This window comes from Chenopodium quinoa, unplaced genomic scaffold, assembly GCF_001683475.1.
Source record: "Chenopodium quinoa cultivar QQ74 unplaced genomic scaffold, ASM168347v1, whole genome shotgun sequence".
Taxonomy (NCBI): Eukaryota; Viridiplantae; Streptophyta; class Magnoliopsida; order Caryophyllales; family Amaranthaceae; genus Chenopodium; species Chenopodium quinoa.
The window spans coordinates 8,111,642-8,133,198 of NW_018742390.1; the positions used below are offsets into that span (position 1 = coordinate 8,111,642).

Genomic DNA, 21,557 nt, shown 5'->3' on the forward strand with positions numbered 1-21,557 from the left:
ATTTATATCTCCATTCTTCTGAAGATCGTGAGTGAAGAAAAATTTGGGTAAGATGTGCTTTGTTCTGTCACCTTTGATGTATCCTTCTTTAAGTTGAGCAATACAAGCTGCATTATCCTCCTATAAAGTTTTCGGTGCCTCTTTCCCAGATGATAAACCACAAACTTCTTTCATATGTTGAACTACCTACCTTAACCATACACATTCACGACTAGCCTCATGAATTGCTAAAATATCATAATGATTGGAAGACGTAGCTGCAATGGTTTGTTTCATAGAACGCCAAGAAATGGCAGTACCACCATATGTGAACACATATCCAGTTTGTGACCGACCATTATAAGGATCAGATAAATAACCTGCATCTGCAAAACTAATCAAATTTTCTTTGGGCGACTTAGGGAAAAACAAACCCATATCCTTCGTACCTTGAAGATAACGAAGTAAATGTTTAATCCCATTCTAATGCCTCTGGGTTGGACATGAACTAAACCTTGCTAATATATTAACTAAAAATAATATGTCAGGTCGTGTATGACTTGCAAGGTACATTAGTGCTCCAACTGCACTAAGATATGGTACTTCAGGACAAAGAATTTCTTCATCATTTTCCCGAGGTCGGGATGGATCTTTCTCTACTTCAAGTGATCTTACAACCACAGGGCTGCTCAATGGATGTGCTGCATTCATAGAAAATCTTTTAAGAACCTTTTTTATTTATGTTGATTGATGCACAGGGATTCCATTCTCTAGGTTCTCTATTTGTAACCTCAAGAAAAATTTTGTCTTTCCAAGATCTTTCATTTTGAACTCTTTCTTTAAATAATTGACAGTCACTGAAATCTCTTCAAGAGTTCCAATGATATTCAAATCATCAACATACACCGCAATTATAACAAATCCTGATCCAAATTTCTTTATAAAAATACATGGGCTAATAGAATCATTCTTATAACCTTCTTTTAACAAATGCTCACTTATACGGTTATACCACATACGCCCAGATTGTTTCAATCCATAAAGAGATTTGTTCAATTAAATATAGAAATGTTCTCGAGAACTAGATTTTGCTGCTTCTGGAAGTTTGAAGCCTTCTGCGAGCATCATGTAAATGTCCTTATCCAGTGGGCCATATAAATAAGGTGTGACTACATCCATCAAACGTAAGTCAAGTCATTCTCTTATTGCTAGACTAATAAAAATCTAAAAGTAGTTACATCCACCACAAGAGAGTATGTCTCCTCATAATTAATATCAGGTCTTTGTGAGAATCCTTGTGCAACTAATTGTGCCTTATATCTTACAACTTCACCTTTTTCATTTCCCTTTTGCACAAAGACCCATTTATATCCCACTGGCTTTACACCTTAAGGTGTACGGACTACAGGTCCGAATACTTCTCTTTTTTCAAGCGATTTTAATTCTGCTTCAATTGCTTCTTTCCATTTTGGCCAATCATTTCTTTGTCTACATTCTTCAATGGATTTTGGTTCATGAACCTCATTATTATACATAACATCTAATGCTACATTGCATGCAAAAACATTATCGACGTCGATTTGATTTCGATTCCATGTAATTCTAGACATGATATAATTTGTTAAAATTTCTTCATTATCAGGTACCTAAATTTCTTCCTGTATCATGTCTAAATTCTCTTATGGAGATCGTTCGGAAATTTTTTCTTCAATTTGACCATCATCAATCAATGCTCATTTCCTTTTTTGAGGATTCCTATCTTTGGAACCTATTGGTCTTCCACGTTTCTGGCGTGGTTTAGACTCATTAGAAAACTTATTTTGTCCTTCCGGGACATCTATTTTAAATGGAGCATTTATAGCTGGAATATGTGACTTGATCACTCTTTTTGGGTCAGCAAATGAGTCTGGCAATCGATTTCCTAACCTTTGTAAATGAATTATCTTTTGAACTTCCAGTTCACATTGTTTAGTTCGAGGATCAAGATAGGATAACGATAATTCATTCCATTTAATTTCCTTTTCCAACTCTCTTTTTTCTCCCCCTAATGTTGGGAAAAGTAACTCGTTAAAATGACAATCCGCAAAACGATCCGTAAATAAATCTTCTCTTGTAGGCTCAAGATATTTAATTATTGACGGGGATTCAAACCCAACGTATATTCCTAACCTCCTTTGAGGACCCATCTTAGAGCGTTGTGGTGGAGCTATTGGAACATAAACCACACATCCGAAAATTCTTAGATGGGAAATATTGGTTCCCCACCATAAACCAATTGCAATGGGGAGAACTTGTGATAACTTGTTGGCCTGATGCGAATTAGTGCTGCTGCATGTAATATAGCATGTCCCCGAGCAGAAATTGGGAGATTGGATTTTATAAGCAATGGTCTAGCAATTAACTGCTGACGTTTAATTAATGACTCTGCCAGACCATTTTTGTGTATGAACATGTGCTACAGGAGGATCAACATTTATCCCAATGAACATGTAATAATCATTGAAAGCTTGAGATGTAAATTCACCAGCATTTTCAAGCCGAATAGTCTTAATGGGAGTATTTGGAAAATGTGCCCGTAACTTAATCAATTGGGCAAGTAATCTCGCAAGCGCCAAGTTATGAGTTGATAACAAAGACACATGTGACCATGTAGTTGATGTATTTATTAAAACCATAAAATATCTAAATGGTCCACAGGGGGATGTGTGGGCCCACAAATATCTCCTTGTATGCATTCTAGAAAACTAATTGATTCAAAATTAATTTTAGATGGTGATGGGCGAATTATCAACTTGCCTTCTAAGCAAGCAGAACATGAAAAATTATTATGAAGAATCTGCCGGCTCTTCAAAGAATGTCCACATGAATTCGTAATTATTTTTTGCATCATTATTGAACCGGGATGGCCTAACCGGTCATGCCAAACAACAAAATTATCAGTAAACTTCTAGTTTACTATAGCATGAGTTTCAATAGTATTGATTTTTGTGTAGTACAAACCACTGGAGAATGTAGGGAGTTTCTCCAAAACATGTTTTGTGCCTTGAGTTATATTTGTGATCTGAAGGAATTCGTTATTTTCTTCATTGATTGTCTCAATATGATAACCATTGTTGCGAATATCCTTAAAACTTAATAATTTTCTCTAAGACAATGGGGAGTATAAAGCATCAATTATTTTAATTTCAATTTCCCTAGGCAATTTTATAGTGGCTCTTCCGGAGCCCTCAATGATATTTGTACTACTAGATATGGTACTCATATTAATCCTTTTTTATCATTAAAGAGAAATATTTTTTATTTTTAAGTATTGTATGAGTAGTTGCACTGTCACAAGGCATAATTCTTCACCATTCATAGCAAAATGTACTTGAGTAGTATCCATGTTCTTCATGAAATAAAATACATGTAAAAATATTAAGCATAAAAATAAAGATGATAAATAAATAAATAAATAAAAACACTCAAATAATTCATAAATTCATAAATCAAAAGCCCTTATTACAACCGTAGAAAATAACATAAGTAATTAACTAGATAAAGTCAATTACTTAAAGCTGACACAAAATAATATAATTTTAATTATTCCCTTCTGGGGCAGTGAAGAAATCAGCAACTTCTAATGAGTTGTACTGCCAAAATAAAAAATATTCCTTTCCGGGGAAGTAAGGAAATCGGCAACATTGAAATGATTTGCATTGCTGATATGTCTATTTTATATAATATTTTACCCCCGTCCCTTGGTCATAATTAGTAGTGTTATTGGCTCTTTAGAGCCAATTTTATTACTAATTGGTGTTTTCTAGTGTTTTCGTAGATTTGGTTGACTTTTGTAGGGATTTGCGCTTTTGGAGCATTTTCCCGAGATATTATGAAGCAACTACGAGCATTGGAGAATCACGATCAGTTTCTATAACCCAGGGCCGGTTGGAGCCATCGAACAGTTGATCAAGGGCTCGGTATATGTGATACTGGGGCATTTGGACCAAACATTCAAGACCCGAATATGAAATCCAGATTGGCCCGAAGAATTGGAGCCCAATAGAAGTCTAAAGAGTGTCCCAAGAGTGCCGCTCGACCAAAGGAGTTCCCACCTGAAGGCGCGCCCGGCCGGCGGGCGAAGTAAAGCCGACGCCTGAACTCGCGCCCGGCCGGGCGCGAGAAACATACCTGATGAGCAAAAAGGCGGGCTTGATCGGGCGGTGCCTCGCCCGATCGGGCGTGTGTTAGTTTTAGGAGTCGATTAGCGTCGTTTAAATTTGTTTTAGTTTTAGGATTCTTGCTAAATATAAATACTTTTCCATTAAGCGAGTTTAGTATCTTCTTTTTCTATTTCTTAATTCTTCTCTTAGATTTTCTCTCTCTATGTAGCTTTTAGATTAGTTTCTCTCTCTTATACTTTGTTCTTAACTCTACTCTTAATTCCAGATTACTTTGGTAACGATTTCTTCTACTTTAATCTCAGTTATTTATTTTAATTAATTCATCATGTCTTATTTTATTGCTTTGATTAGTTTAGATTTAGTTATGTGTGAGTAGTTTTATTTCTAGGGTTTGTGGGTATCCATAAATAATATGAAGGGGTAATTTATTGTTGTTGATTATCAATGCTAGATTAATTTCCTATTGATTGATTTAATGCTCTGTGACTAGATTAGGCTTGATCTTTTATGCATGAGTCTGACAATATTGATTCGAGATTCGAGAGATGAGAATTGATGTTTAGGTCTTGTTTCAATAGGCAGGTTAATTTATAAATGGTTAAGTCGAGATTCGAGAGATGAGATTTAATACCGGTAGATTAATTATGTGATTGTAATACGTAGCGAAAGCCCTTTATGATATGATTAATTGATACATTGATGTTTGATTATTATGCTTTACCCTGGAATATTATTTATTGGTGAACCTATGCCCTAGGCTTTATTTCATTGATTCCCCTCCTACTTTTACTCCTATAGTTTAGTTATCCTTCGATTACAATATTTTTGTTACTTAATAATTTAGATTATAATAACTAATTAGGAATAGAAATACTTGTTTCCCTGTGGATTCGACCCTACTTCCCTATCCGCATTAGCTAGAGGATTTAGGAATTACTTTTTATTGGTTGATACGACTTTAGCCTTTCAAAAATTGGCGTCGTTGCCTGGAAAACGGTTTTATTTTTATAGTCTAGGTTATTTCTTTTTGTCCCTAGTTCTCTGAGGCAAGTCTCATATTTGCTTCTAGTTCTTTGTTTATGACCAGGTGTTCCAGATCAGGTTATATCTCATTCAATCCGGAGATCGAACGATCCTTCCATAGATAAAAGAATTTCTACAAGCAAATCCTGGCGGGTTCTGGTGATAATAATAATCACCGAGACCCTCCAACTGATTCTAGCGATTCAGAGGTATCTTCAGATCCAGAATCAGAGATGGCTGTTCCTAAGAAGCTTAGTGATTACTCACAACCAAAGCTTACAAATTTTCCACACCTTACTCCCACTCCAGCTCTTGATGGGGTACAGTTTGAGATTAAACCCCAATTTATAACGATGATAGAAAGGAAGCAATTTAGTGGAGCTAAGGGTAAAGACCCAAATCTTCATATTGCAGACTACTGCCAGTACTGTAATACTATCAGGCAAGCTGGGGTCACACAAGACCAAATCAGAGAGATTCTCCTTCCTTTTTCTTTAAGTGGAAAAGCCAAATTATGGTTTAATGGTTTAAATAGAACTGCACTTTGTATAACTGACTGGGAAACTCTTGTTTTGAATTTTTATAACAAATATTATCCTGTAGAGAGAACAGTTGTACTACGGAGTGCAATTCAGAACTTTGCCCAAGAAGCCGATGAAACTTTATATGAAGCATGGTAGAGGTTCAAGGACCTACAGAGAGAATGTCCCCACCATAATCTGGCACAATAGCAGTTGATCCAAGCCTTTTACAATGGGATTGGAAATTCATCTAGAATAATATTGGATTCTGAAGCTAGTGGGAGGTTTATGAACCTTAATGTTGATGATGCAGGTCAAGTTATCGAAGATATGGCGATACATAATTCCCAATATGGGAATCCTAGAGGTTTTGCTAATAAAGGGAAACATAGTGTCGACTCTGTATCCTTTTTACAAGCTCAATTAACCTCTATCTGCCAGAAATTAGATAATCTTAGTACTGCAAATGTAGCTAATGTTTCTGCAATTAATAATAATTCTAATGAGGCTTTCTGTGAAAATTGTGGAATTCTAGGTCTTTGGGAACAAGATTGCAGGAGTTCCGTGGAGCAAGTCAATGCCTTTCAAGCTTATAGGTAGAATAACCCATACTCCAACACCTACAATCCTGGGTATCGGAATCATATGTACCTTTCCTACCGGAGCACCAATGTTCAAAATCCACCACCTCCACAAGAATCACAGGCGCCACAACAACAACAGCAGAAATATTACCACCCCAATGCTGGCCAGAAGAACCAACCACAACAACCCTCCTCATCTTCCGACCCTGCTTTGGTAGAAATTAGAGCGATGCTGGCTAATATGTAGAAGCACATGGAGAGTAGAGATGCCCAAATTGATTCGATCCTAGCACATAATAAAATTATAGATAATCAAATTGCGTAAATTTCTGCTACTCTGCTAGCCCGTCAACTGGGAGCCCTGCCAGCACATCCGACCAGGCCTACGGATCAAGCCTATGAAATTACTCTAAGGAGTGGTTCACACTATGAAGGGCCCCCTATGCCCAGATATGATGAACCTGTTTTATTAAATAATGCTAATCTTGATTCCATTAAACCTGACAATGTAGCTAATAGCCCTGCAGGGCTAAAGAGTAGTACTAATATATCTGATTTTACATTGCAGGGTACGACTCCAGGGAAGGTAGAAACTCTAGATGAGAGCAATAATTCTCCAAAGCTAGTTATCAAACTTCCATTCCCCAATCGTCCCTTGAAATAAAATTTGGATAAGCAGTTAGGTAAGTTTCTGGAGATGGTAAAAGATTTGCAGGTTACAGTTCCCTTCACTGAATTAATTACACAAATTCCTGCATATGCAAAATTCGTGAAGGAAATATTGACAAGAAAAAGGTCTATTAGTGAGGTAGAGACAGTAGCTTTCACTGCAGAGTGTAGTGTCGTACTTCAAAATAAATCTCCACCTAAACTGAAAGATCCGGTTAGTTTTTCTATCCCTTGTCATATTGGAAATCTAATGACTGATAATGCATTATGTGATTTGGGCGCTAGCGTTAGTGTTATGCCATTATCTGTGTGTTCCAAGCTAAATATGGGTAAATTAAAAGCTACTAACATTACTCTACAAATGACCGGCCGTTCTTTTAAATACCCCTTAGGTGTTTTAGAGGATGTTCCTGTAAGAGTAGGTAAATTTTACATACCTGCTGATTTTGTTGTTCTTGATATGGCTGAGGATATGCAAACCCCAATTATTTTGGGTAGACCATTCCTTAACACTGAAGAAGCAGTTATAGATGTGAGATGTGGTAAATTAACACTATCAGTAGGGGAAGATAAAATTATTTTTAATCTTAATAATACCCCTAAAAGCCCCATGACAGAGGAGAAGTGCTTTAGTGTTGATGTGGTTCAAAATTATTCTAACAAGCCCCGAGCTCTTGTAAAAGATCACTTGGAAGCGGTATCTCGTGTTGCATATTTTACAGATGAGTTAGAGAAATGGCAGAAGGAAGTTGATGCAATAGAAAGAGACCTCTACACTTGGCTATGAGGATGAGAAGGTGGAATTAAACAAGCAAGCTATGGTAATTGAGCCTACAATAAGTGTTCCGCCAGATCGAGTTGCAAGTGCTAAATGTAGTGACAATTTGAAGCAACCATCGATCAAAGAGGGATCTTTAGTGCGTAGCATTGAAGAGCCCCCAGTCCAAGTCAAGGAGGATCCACCAGATAAAGTGAATTGGCGTCCCACAGGGTATGTCAGGAAGCCACGTCGTAGCCTAAACATCGCTCAACCGGGTGAGAAACCACCTGACGACCAAGCGTTAGGCCAAGGGTCCTAGATCTTGTACTTGGTAAGAAGCTCGTGCGGGACCTAGATAAACCAGCGCTTTGCGGGAGGCAACCTGTATTTTAATGCTTTTTAGACTAGTTTTTATTTCTTTTTCTAATGAGAGGAGGGAATTTAATGAGTTTTATGAGTTTTTGTACAGGTTTGAAGGAAAAGAGTTAGCTAAAAATTAAAGAAAAGAAGAAAGCCAAAAAAGATCGTCCAATTAGCCTCGGGCCCGATCGGGCGAAGCTCGCCCGAACGGGCGCGAGAGCAAGGGTTGAAAAAGCATAATTTTCGCCCGATCGGGCGCAAAATTTGACATATACGAACATTTAAGATCGCCCAATCAGGCGATGGGCGCCCGACCGAGCTCGAGAGTGGAAGAAATTTCGGGCACAAGATTGCCTGATCGGGCGAAGGGCGCCCGACCGAGCACGTGAGGAAAGCAAAATTAAAATTTCAGATCGCCCGATCGGGCGACGGTCCGCCCGACCAGGCGCGACACTAGCCGCCCCCTTTTCTTCTTCTTCCTTCTTCTTTCTTTCTTCTTTTCTCTTTTCCTCTATAACTTTCTCTCTCTAAAACCTTAAAACCTCTACCTTCTCTCTAAGATCTTCTCTTCATTTCTTACCCAAATTCAATAATTTTTACATATTCTTAATCTTCTCTTCATCCTCTACAATCCTACATAAAAATTTTCAAGTTTCAATCAAATATTTTTCATACCCATTTTTCTACTATGGCTTCAAAGAGGCCGGGCTCGATCAATTTTCAGAAGGAGTTATAGCTCAAGGGAGGAGTACAATCCAGATTTGCAACTCTCTTATTGGCCAACAATCCGAATTGCTAGCCAGGAGAAAAAGGAACAACTAGAACACCTTGCCGGGCGGGAGGTAATTCTTCACGGTGGTTACTTCGCCCTACTCTTGAATCTTATGGTTTGTATGATTTTGTTAAACGATTTTTGAATGATATAGGAATGAGAAAATTCGTTGACATGCACTTTTATTACTAATTGGTGTTTTCTAGTGTTTTCGTAGATTTGGTTGACTTTTGTAGGGATTTGCGCTTTTAGAGCATTTTTCCGAGATATTATGGAGCAACTACGAGCATTGGAGAAGCACGACCTGTTTCTATAGCCCAAGGCCGGTTGGAGCCATCGATCCGAACCGGTGATTAAGGGCTTGGTATATGTGATATCGGGGCATTTGGACCAAGCATTCAAGACCCGAAGAGAAAATCCAGATTAGCCCAAGAACTGGAGCCCAATAGAACTCCAAAGAGTGGCCCAAGAGTGCTGCCCGGCCAAAGAAGTTCCCGCCTGAAGGCGCGCCCGGCCGGGCGGGGGAAGTAAAGTTGGCGCCCGAATTCGCGCCCGACCGGGCGCGAGAAACATACCTGATGAGGAAAAAGGCGGGCCCTATCAGGCGGTGCCTCGCCCGATCGGGCGCGTGTCAGTTTTAGGAGTCAATTAGCGTCGTTTAAATTTGTTTTAGTTTAGGATTCTTGCTTAGCATAAATACTTTTCCGTTAAGCGAGTTTAGTATCTTCTTTTACTCTTTCTTAATTCTTCTCTTAGATTTTCTCTCTCTACTTAGCTTTTAGATTAGTTTCTCTCTCTTATATTTTGTCCTTAACTCTACTCTTAATTCCAGATTACTTTGGTAACGATTTCTTCTACTTTAATCTCAGTTATTTATTTTAATTCTTTCATCATGTCTTATTTTATTGCTTTGATTAGTTTAGATTTAGTTATGTGTGAGTATTTTTATTTCTAGGGTTTATGGGGATCCATAAATAATATGAAGGGGTAATTTATTGTTATTGATTATCAATGCTAGATTAATTTCCTATTGATTGATTTAATGCTCTGTGACTAGATTAGGCCTGATCTTTTATGCATGAGTTTGACAATATTGATTCGAGATTCGAGAGATGAAAATTGATGTTTAGGTCTTGTTTCAATATGCAGGTTAATTTATAAATGGTTAAGTCGAGATTCGAGAGATGAGATTTAATACCGGTAGATTAATTATGTGATTGTAATACGTAGCGAAAGCCCTTTATGATCTGATTAATTGATACATTGATGTTTGATTTTTATGCTTTACCCTGGAATATTATTTGTTGGTGAACCTATGCCCTAGGCTTTTATTTCATTGATTTCCCTCCTACTTTTACTCCTATAGTTTAGTTATCTTTCGATTACAATATTTTGGTTACTTAATAATTTTAGATTATAATAACTAATTAGGAATAGAAAGCCTTGTTTCCCTATGGATTCGACCCTACTTCCCTATCTGCATTAGCTAGAGGATTTATGAATTACTTTTGATTGGGTGATACGACTTTAGCTTGTCAATTGCAAAAATCAATATAACCTTCTCCATCTTCAAGAACAAGGTTTGCCTCAACTTTCTTTCCTTTCTTCAATGATTCTTGGTAAAGTTCAACAAGATGCTTTGGAGCTCTACAAACCCGAGACCAATGGCCTTTTCCTCCACAACGGTAACATATATTGGTATCACTTTTCTCTTTATCATCCCTACATTCCCAATTCTGGTGGGAATGTGAGTTTGTGAAATGACCTCCACAACCTCTACCATATCCTCGTCCACGACCCCAGCCGCTCCATTGGCCACGACCTCTACCTCGACCACTAATGCCGACGTGGTCTCTGTTTTTAGTTTCTTTCCCGTTATGGGTTGTCACATTCGCTTCAGGGAATGGAGTAGAGCTAGTAGGACATGATTCATGATTTTTCATTAACAGCTCGTTATTTTGCTCGGCCACAAGAAGACAATATATTAATTCAGAATATTTTTGAAATCCTTTTTCTCTATATTGTGTCTGCACTACAATATTATTAGCATGGAAAATGGAGTATGTCTTTTCAAGCATTTCTGCATCAGTAATATTTTCTCCACATAATTTCAATTGAGAAGTTATTTTAAACATAGCTGAGTTATACTCACTAACAAATTTAAAATCTTGCAATCTCAAATTCAACCAATCATAACGAGCTCTAGGTAGTATTACTGTTTTTTGGTGGTCATACCTTTCCTTTAGATTACTCCAAAGGATTTGTGGGTCTTTCATAGTTAAATATTCATTTTTGAGTCCTTCATGGAGGTGATGGAGAAGGAATATCATGGCCTTTGCCTTATCTTGGAGTGTTGCTTCATTACCATCCTAAATTGTTTCACCAAGGCCTTTAGCATTTAGGTGTATTTCAGCATCTAACACCATGATAAATAATTCTTTCCGGTAATATCAAGGGCCACAAATTCAAGCTTGGTAAGGTTTGACATATTTCACTATATAAAATAATATTCAAAATTAGATCTCATAAAACATCAAACATATACATATCATAACATAATGGTTGATAATAAAAATGTATACAAATAAAATAAGGATAATGAAAAAACATGAAATAATAAAAAAAAATATAAAAGTTGTACAGAAATATTAGATTATCACAATTATGGCAAAACTTATAATTTCATAAATCAATCTTGGATAGAGTATATATCTAGGCAAAAGTATGTATGGGAATAATATATTCATGAATCATATGTAACAAAATCTTAAAATATAGACAAATTACAATGAATAATCGATCATAAAACAGATGACACACATAAATATATATAACACAAAATTAGTATTTCAACTAAAGGCAAGTGACAAGGGGTAATATTAAGTCAACATGTAAAAAGGAGCCCACTTACAATTTTTAATTAACATAACTACTAATGTTTCAATAAGCTAGCAAACGAATAAAATTGTGAATGTTTAATACTAAAATCCAAAAGCAGTATTAAAATATCAAGAATATAAGATGAATAACTTTAAAATTATTAGTGCACACAAGTCAAACATAATTATTCAACTCAGAATATTAACATCATAAGATACTTACATATGGATTGACTATAATGTAGTATCCAAAGGTATGTAGTATCAGTTAATCGGACATCAAGACCTTCTAATGCAATTTGGTAGAACGTTGTGCTGATAACGTGTTATAAAATAAGGGGAAAGGAAAAATATAAGAGAGAGATATAGATAGGCAACTGTATTATTTTTTATTCATCCATTTCATGACCATCTATATATATACATGATGTGAAAATTGTAACCTATATGTACAATGAAGAGTTCATTCATGAGAGGGTTAATATAAACTAATGACATATGAAGGGTTACAAGAATGCTTTTAAAACCATACTTAAGATAGTCATAAAAGAGATAATTACAAGCTATAATGAGCATACATTATTATTTGTAACAGTGGTGTAAAATTTGATGGCAAAAAGTACCGCTGCATGTATAATAGTACAATAAATCTACTAATGTACCATTAAGGGAGAGAAATATATATATATATATATATATATATATATATATATATATATATATATATATATATATATATATATATATATATATATATATATATATTCCAAAATGCCCTTCTATGTGCTTGTGAAGTACATAGGCCCTATGCGCCTAAATACACTTCCACATAAGAATAATTCACCATTTATTACACTAAGTTAACAATACGTACTAGATTAGCTCATTCACCATAACTTAACAGTCTAATTTGACATCACTAGGTAATTTAAAATACTGGATTAGCTCATTCACCATAACTTAAGAGTCTAATTTGACATCACAAGTTAATTAAATACTGGATTAGCTCATTTACCATAACTTAACAATTAATTATCCAAAAAATTATCCCAAAATATTCAGTATGATATAGCTACATTACAGCATAGTCTTGTTACAATATCCTTTATCTACTATTTAGATGGAATTTTTCCCACATTTTTTTTTTGGCTTTAGTGATTGTATTCTTTTGTTGCTAATGAATGCAAAACTGAAAGCAAATCTTACAAAGTGTGACTAAATATATTGCAGATAAATTTGTTGTTTGCACCTGAATTATTAATGGAATATATAGCAGCTCTCACTAAATAATCAACTAGTGGTTTGAATATGTCTGAAAATAAATATCTTGCAATCATGCATAGTTTTATTTATTTTATTTATTTATTTATTTTCCTTGCATAGCTTAGCTTGACGGACTATGAAACAAAATTAAATTGAACATACAATAAATAAACTTTGGGTTTTTCTAAGCTATTTTTTTTGAAGTTATTGAGTTTCTAAGGTGTGTACATGCTTTTTCAAAGTTCAAGTTGTGGCTTTCAGCTTAAGGTGTTTAATCAAACGTAATCTTTGACGTCAACTCGAAATAAATAGGCCAATTCTCTTATTACCATATAATTTTTGAATCAAAACTTTTTTTGGACTTCTAAAGTGAACTCCTTCTTTCTATCTTAGTTTCGAGTGTAGCTAAAACTCATTTAATTAACATGGTATCGGAGCCAAGCCTACGGTTGGAACCTTTAATGGTTATATACTCAATTTTTAGGGTCAATGTAAGGGGGAGTGTTGATGCAGTCTTCCGAATTTGAAGGGAAGTGTTGATGCATAGTCCTCCCAAACAACAAATATAAGTGTCTCACATTGAGAAAAGAAAAGAGATCGAGACCATCAAGTAAAGCAATTTATAAGGCAAAAGAACTCCTCGTATTGTCATGTGATTAATATGTGATATGAAATTTAATTAAAATAATAAAGAGATAATTTTTCTTTATACTTGGTATATAACATATCACCTAACCTAAGGCAAATAGGTTAGGATGAAACAAAGGGCCGGGAAAGGTCATCATTGGTGATGTGGAGAGGTTGTTATATGCACCCGGGTGTATCGTACACTCATGCTTATGTATTCTCATTTTGATGATTGTTTTTCATTTTATCATCAAATGAAAAGCAAATTTTAACCCTAAGTTTTTTTTTTTTGAGAAACCACAATTAACCTTAAATTAATTGGGTATACAGTACACCTGGGTGTATAAAAATTTTAGGTGATGTGCTTGATGATGCATGGTTGTTGATGGTGGTAATTGCTGCTGGACAATGATTGCTAGTGGTATTTTTTTTAAATTTCAAATATGATAATTTTTCATTCACCAATTATGTTTAGGTGAAAATATATATTCATGATTTTTTTTTGTGTAATTAATAATATAGGAATTTAATTTTATAAATATATTATTCTATAATTTTTTTTTCCTAAATTTTGAAACTAAATATTGTGCATATATTTTCTATCAATTTTTTAAAAGTTTTTTTTTTGTTTTTATTAAATAAAATATAATAAGGACACATTAGAAGATGACATGTGTCATTGATGGTGTGTCTTTTAGCATATTTTTATTGACGATTGATGATTAATGCTCTTTTAGTAATTAATTAAAAGAGCATATAACTTTTTAAAATATGAATGCAGTAGTATAGCATAATAAATTAATTATCATTGGTTTGTTAAAAGAAGGGTTTACCATTCATATGAAAACCTTTGATTATCAACTTTATCGATCTTTTCCAAATATTTCTTAACTACATTCACGTGAAGCACATGAATAAAGTTCTTTATTCTGTTCAAGTAAAGAGCGTTGAACATGCGAAGCTATTGTTTAATCTAATCAAATGGATGCAATTTGTTTTAAAGCAAGGACAATCCTAGTTTAAAAAAGAGCAGTAGGGATCTTATTTTGTATTTCTTATTACTAGAGCATACCAGTGCTTTACACGGTATGCATTATACGCGAAAGAAAATTACCTAAAGTGAAATGTTGGTGGTTATTGAAGATCGGAAATGTGAGGGATTGTGGTAAATTAATTGTGCAATTATATTATAGATAGGTCATTTTTTATATCTATGTCTCCTCAATCCTCATTGTAGCCTTGTAGGTAAAAAGGTCAAGAACATGCTAATATACTATTTTATAGTTTATACACATCTTTTCTTTCTTTTTGTTTGTACTATTTCACTTTTACGTTCTCCACTTCTCCAATACGGAGTATAAGCAGATCTTAAAACGTATTTATATAAAAGAGCTTATAAAATCTTACTAGTATATGACTATATAATTTCTTGCACCTTTAATTTGGATTCAGATTAATAGCACTAAACATGTTAAATTTTGATTCGTCAATAGGCCAATCAAGTTTGTATATTAAAATGTATTTTTCCTTTTATCAGAATTAATATAGTATATAAATAGTACAAAACTTAAAGATTTACTATTAATTTTCTATAATAAAAGGAAAAATACACTTAAATAATCTATTAGCAATTTACTTTTAATAATTCTAACTAAGGTTTATTATTTAATAATCTCATTTCACCCTAGCCACTCCCCCCCTTCTCTTCCCCCACCGTAAAACCATTAGCCCAACCCCTAACCCCACCGGGAACTGATCGGCCACCACCTATAACCCCCTAAAGCAACCGACTGCCACCTATAACCCCATAAAACAACCAGTAGACCCCTCCTAAACCCCAAAACCAACACAGTCGCAATCAACCACCTGCAAGGCTGCAATCTCCCAATTGCACATTTGCAGCGGCAATCCAAGCCCGACCCCTCGCCTTTATTTTCATTATTTCAACCACCAATCCAATAAATCGCTAATACTACCTCCGTTTCATATTATTTGCAACGATTTGACATTTTTCCTCTTCATTTTATGTCAAATCGTTGTAAATAATATGAAACAGAGGTACTAGTTGAAATTATTTAAGTGTATTTTTCCTTAAAAAAAAATTGTCACAATTCATTCTCCATGGAGATAGTATTGATCGATAGGAAAATCTTAAGTAAGGTAACTTCTTTCTTCTGTGTAATCATTGAACTCTGCTCATGAGGCAATAACAAGCAAGGGAGTGGATTTGGATGTAGTATGACAATAATTTATCATTATAAATTCAATAAAACCAACTAACTTGTCTTTTGCTTAAATTTTGTGTTTGTTGAAATTTGTATAAGATATAATACAATAATATTTATCATTATAAATTCAATAAAATCAACTAACCTGTCTTTTTCTTATATTTTGTGTTTGTTGAAATCTGTGTAAGATATAATTTACAGTATTGCAAAATGAAATTATGTCTTATAGAGTTATAGCTGGCAATATTTGTTGCTTTTAAATTATTAATATGATGCAGAGTTAGTACGGAGTAGAGTAAAACCAAAAAAAGAAAAAAGTATGAAAGCTGGCAAAATTAATTTAATTTATCATTGCATTATTTTCCAAAATTCCTCTCATTATTTTGAGGAAGCCCCCATTCATCTTCATGATAAACAAAAAAAGAAAAAAGTATGAAAGCTGGCAAAATTAATTTAATTTATCATTGCATTATTTTCCAAAATTCCTCTCATTATTTTGAGGAAGCCCCCATTCATCTTCGTGATAAACAAAAAAAAACATTTATCTAATAGCAATTTTGTAAATAAATCAATATAAAATTTCACTCATTATGGCGTTTTTATAAATAAATCAATATTGTTAGGGTTTACATTTGACAAAAGTTTTTAATTTATTTATAAAAATGCCACTAGATAAACGTTATTCCGTTTATCATGAAAATGAACTTGTATTTTCTCTATTTAACGCTGAACCAAGGCATTCAATTTTTTGCACCACAATTTCCAAAATGTCTCCGGTTAAGCTTATTTCAGAATGCTTTGTCCGACCAAAATCCGACGTCGAGGACTCCGAAAGATACCATTACCTAAGTCCCTTAGCCTTACATTTGATATCATTAGGTAACACACAATATGGTCTCTTATTTAGAACCTCATCATACAAATCTAATAATTTCTTTGACAACCTTAAACTCTCTCTTTCTCATGCCCTTGTTCACTTTTATCCTTTGGCTGGTCGTCTTGTTACCAAAACCTACGACGAAGAACATAGTTGCTCTATCTTCGTCGATTGCAAATCCGGCCCCGGAGCTAGGCTCATCCATGCTTCCGCCTCAGATGTCACTGTTGACAACATTGTCAACCCTACCACAGACGTCCCTTTGGTGGTCCAGTCATTTTTTGATCTTGGCGAGAGACAAGTCAATCACGATGGCCACACAAGGGCATTGTTATCTGTTCAGATGACAGAGGTGGCAGATGGGTTGTTTATCGGATGCTGCATTAACCATTGTGTAACTGACGGTACATCTTTGTCTCATTTTCTTAACGTGTTGTCTAATATATTTGTTTCAGGGGAAGGAACAAAAGATGTTATACTACGAAAACCAGTGATTAAGTTCCCTCCATCAATTTCCGAAGGATTCCCAATCATCAAACTCCCATTCAAGGAACCTAACGAGTTCATAACCCGATTCGACAAAGATCACTTACTAAGAGACAGAGTCTTTCACTTCTCAGCTGCAACAATGTCAAAACTCAAGATCAAAGCTAATGCCGAGGCCAACAACAGCAGTATGCCACAACTGTCATCATTTAAAGCCTTATGTGGGTTTATCTGGCAGAGCATCACCCGAGCTCGAAACCTTCCATCTGAGGAAGAAACCAAGTTCGCAATGGCAGTAAACATAAGGTCTCGCATAGAACCGCCTCTGTCACCAGACCACTTAGCTAACTGTTTCGTGGCTGCAACCGCGACTGCCAAAGCAGGTGAGCTGCTCAAAAACGGGTTAGGTTACGCAACCATGCTGATCCATGATGAGGTAGATACTGTAAATGCCGAAACAGCCCGTGAAGCGTTGGTGCTGTCATCTGGTGAGAGTCCTACAATTGAGTCTCCTGGGTTCATATCGTTAGGGACTAATTGTGTGGTGATGGGTGGTTCACCCAGGTTTGATTTTTCCGGGGCCGAATTTGGGCTTGGAAAACTGGTGGCTATTCGGACCGGGTATACCAATAGAGCTGATGGTAAGCTTACAGCTTTTCCGGGTCGTGATGGTCCAGGTAGTGTGGATTTACAAGTGGGTCTTCTGCCTGAATATATGAGTGCTCTATTATTGGATGAAGAATTTATGAATTATGTTTCCTAAAATGGGTTATTAAATCTTGCATGTATTTTTATGCTTTTTGTTTATTGCACTACCAACAACTCCGTAATGAAATAAAAATTTATTGTACTCCGTATCACATGTTGACAATTACTCCTTGCGTATTGGTCTAAAGTTTTGCCCCACTATTATTGGCAGTATTTGGGTCAAATTTTTTTACCACAAATTGTCATTGACTACTCATTCATACTTTGAGTCTTTGAGTGTTTTAAAATTATATTTATACTTTCCCTTTTTAATGAGTGAATTTTTATCAAATATTTCCAAACTATCCCTAAATAGTTGTGATGTGGCATTACATTAATTATTTTTCTATTTTACGGTTAATGGTTGCATAGAAACCATAATTTTTTCACTCATAACATTATGAATCCATGTGCAGCACTATAATTGAATATAATTGTTCTTTTTATTTTTCATAAATAAATGTGATTGATCCTTTCTTTTCAAAGGATTGATGACATTTGCTTCATTTAATAACATTCTATCTTTGTTTTATTCAATACATCAATAAATGTCTTGTAATTTCCATTGTACTTTCTAATCATGAGTTTTAAGGTTACTCCAAATTCCTTGATTCCCGTATAAATTTAAAAATAGGAATGTAATTAAGGGACGGAGAGAGTATAATATACGGAGTAGTCATGTAAGATCTTATTCAATTCATCTAATTATTTTGGTATTTTTTTTTTTTTACTAATATTAAGTTTTTATATTTACTTGAAAAGTTTAGTGCAAAACATTAGAGACAGATAGAGTTCTAATTGTTATTTACTTCTTTCAGCCTTTTATGCAGTTGCACCATTTGAAATATCACTTTGGTTGATAGATAAATTTACCAATATTTATATTTATTTGATTTTAATTTGATTCTTCCTTTGTTCTTTAAAGGTTGTATTATATGAGTTGAGCACAATTTTTTGGCAGTGTGAAAAAAGAGAGAGGAAAAAAATTACAAAAGTGTCCATGTAGTTGTAAGCATAATTAACTAAAGAAACATCTTTAAAAAGTAGAAATATATTGAGTATTTGGAGTATGTATTGGAGATATTCTAGTGTATCTATGATATTATTGTGATATTATTATTGTGATATTATTGTGCATATTTTAGGAAACATATCTTGTGAAAAGATATCATGATAGAATATTTAGGGTATTATTATCCTAGTATTATATATACATGTATTGTGGCTAGAGCTGTTAATTCGATTAAACGGGTCGGGTTTGAGTGAGTCAGGTCATCTTGGGTCGGGTCAATACGGGTTAATGTCATAACATATGCGGGTTGGGTTCGGGTTGGATCATGCTTGAGTCGGGTCACATCGGGTCATACATCTTATCGGGTTTGGGTCGGGTTTAGATCGGGTTAGTAAAAGGTCGAGTTACATTCGGGTCGGGTGAAAAATAGGTAGGGTTAAATTCGGGTATTTACGGGTTCAAACGAGTTAGGGTCGTTCTTAGGTTCGAGTCGGGTTCGGTTCAAGTCAATTATTTACGGGTTATAATCAGGTTGGGTCATTCTCGGATTCAAGTCGGGTTTGGTTCAAGTCAATTATTTACGAGTTATAATCAGGTCAGGTCATTCTCCGGTTCATGTCGGGTTCGGTTCAAGTCAATAATTTACGGGTTATAATCAGGTCGGTTTATTTCCAAGTCAGGTCATTCTCGGGTTCGAGTCGGGTTCGGTTCAAGTCAATAATTTGTGGAAAACATGTTTCGTCCCTGAAATTTGTACCTAAAAACATGTTGTGAAACTAACCTCTTAAAATTCAAAGTGAAATATTGAAGGAATAGAGTTAGGATTCAATTTCTGTTCCAATACCAACATGAGATATTGACCTATACTTATTAATTCAATAACAAGTCGGGCTAAATTTGGGTCGGGTCAATAACAAGTCAGGTTGATTCGGGTCAGGTTTTTAATAGGTTGGGTTGAAATTCGAGTCGGCTTTGTAGCAAGTCGGGTTAAATTTGGGTCGGGTTAGGAACAGGTCGGTTGAATTCGGGTCGGGTTAGGAACAAGTCGGGTTGAATTCGGGTTTTGACAGGTTAAAACGGGTTTGGGTAAATTTTGGTTCAGGTCGGGTTCGGTTCAGGTCAATAATTTACGGGTTACATTCGGATCGGGTCGTCTCTAAGTCGGTTAATGTTCGGGTTTGGGTCTTAAATACTCGGGTCTAGGGTTGATTTTAGGTCGGGTTCGGGTCACCATTTTTTTCGAGTTCAGACGGGTCGGTTAATAGGTCGGGTTAGGGTCGGTATTTCGGGTCGAGTCAGCTTTTGACAGCTCTAATTGTGGCCATTGTTATGGATGAGAAATACAGAAATAATATTTGATGAATTGTGCTTAGTTTAACATGGTATCAAGAGCCTAGTTAAGGTCTAAATTTTTTTTTGGTACGTTTAATTTACATAATTAACGTACGACTCTTGTGAAGTCTGTGAACTGAATTACTCGTCCAATTTTTTTTTCCCCTTCATTGTGCCGTAAGTGATGACAGGAGGCAACAGCTCTGGTGGTGATGGTGGAAAAATTAAGGTGGACATGACTTATCACCTAGGTTCGAGTGATGGACCCGGGAATATTATTACTCCGATAAAACTTTGAGGTGAAAATTATGATGAGTGGGCGAGGGCTATTCGAACCTCGTTGAAGGCTAAGCACAGTACGATTTTGTTAATGGAAGTATCAAGAAACCAATTGAACAAGAAAAATTGGAGGATTAGGAGGCTATTCATTCAATGTTAGTCTCGTGGATTACAAATACGTTGGACCCTTCGGTAAGGGCAACGATTGGAGAGTATGATGATGCTCATCTCTTGTGGAACAACTTGAAGAACCGCTTTTGTGTGGTTAGTGGCACTCGAATTTGTCAATTGAAGATGTCCTTGGGTGATTGCAAGCAAGGAAAGACCAATTCGGTGGCTATGTATTTTGGTCGAATTGCCAAATTTGGGATGAACTGAACATGAATATCACCGTCCCTTCTTGTTCTTGTGGTGAATGTACGTGCATTATTGTGGCTCAGGTTGAAAAATTGAGGCAGGAAGATTTTTTTCATCATATTTTAATCGGGATAGATGATGCTTATGGCTCGATTAGGGGCCAATGTTGGCTCAGGATCCTTTACCATCGGTTGATAAAGCTTATCAACAAATAATTTAGGCTGAGCGTTTGAAAGGAGGTGAGGTGCGTGAAAGTCCTATGGCTTTCAAGGTACAACATGATACTACTGCTAAACTACAATGTTCAACGGGTGGCTCCGAAAAGGTGTGCAATCATTGCAATCGCACTGGTCATGATGAGGCAGATTGTTATCAACTCAATGGCTATCCACCTTGGTGGGGAGATCGTCCCCGCACTACAAGAAATAAGTTATTTTGCGATAGCCAAAATCTGTCGCAAAAATAGCAAAAACCGTCACAAAAAATTGTTGTGACAGTCAAGTGTCGTAATTGGTTTGTCGTAATATTAATTGTTGCAAAATTTCATTTTAACGACAGTTTGGTTGACGCAAACTTTTTTACAACGATTTTATTAATTTCAACGACAGTTTAAGTTTTTGTTGTTGTACTTAATCTTCG

At 35.4% G+C, this 21,557-nt stretch overlaps 2 protein-coding genes across 2 annotated transcripts; one reads left to right on the forward strand and one right to left on the reverse strand.

Moving 5' to 3' along the window:
• Positions 1-10,366: 10,366 nt before the first annotated feature.
• On the reverse strand, positions 10,367-11,107 carry LOC110701419. Its single transcript, XM_021879080.1, has one exon. The coding sequence runs from the start codon at positions 11,105-11,107 to the stop codon at positions 10,367-10,369; it is 741 nt and encodes a 246-aa protein (XP_021734772.1).
• A 5,371-nt stretch (positions 11,108-16,478) lies between these two features.
• LOC110700734 (protein ENHANCED PSEUDOMONAS SUSCEPTIBILTY 1-like) lies at positions 16,479-18,044 on the forward strand. Its single transcript, XM_021878339.1, has one exon. The coding sequence runs from the start codon at positions 16,491-16,493 to the stop codon at positions 17,952-17,954; it is 1,464 nt and encodes a 487-aa protein (XP_021734031.1). The 5' UTR covers positions 16,479-16,490; the 3' UTR covers positions 17,955-18,044.
• Positions 18,045-21,557: the final 3,513 nt, after the last annotated feature.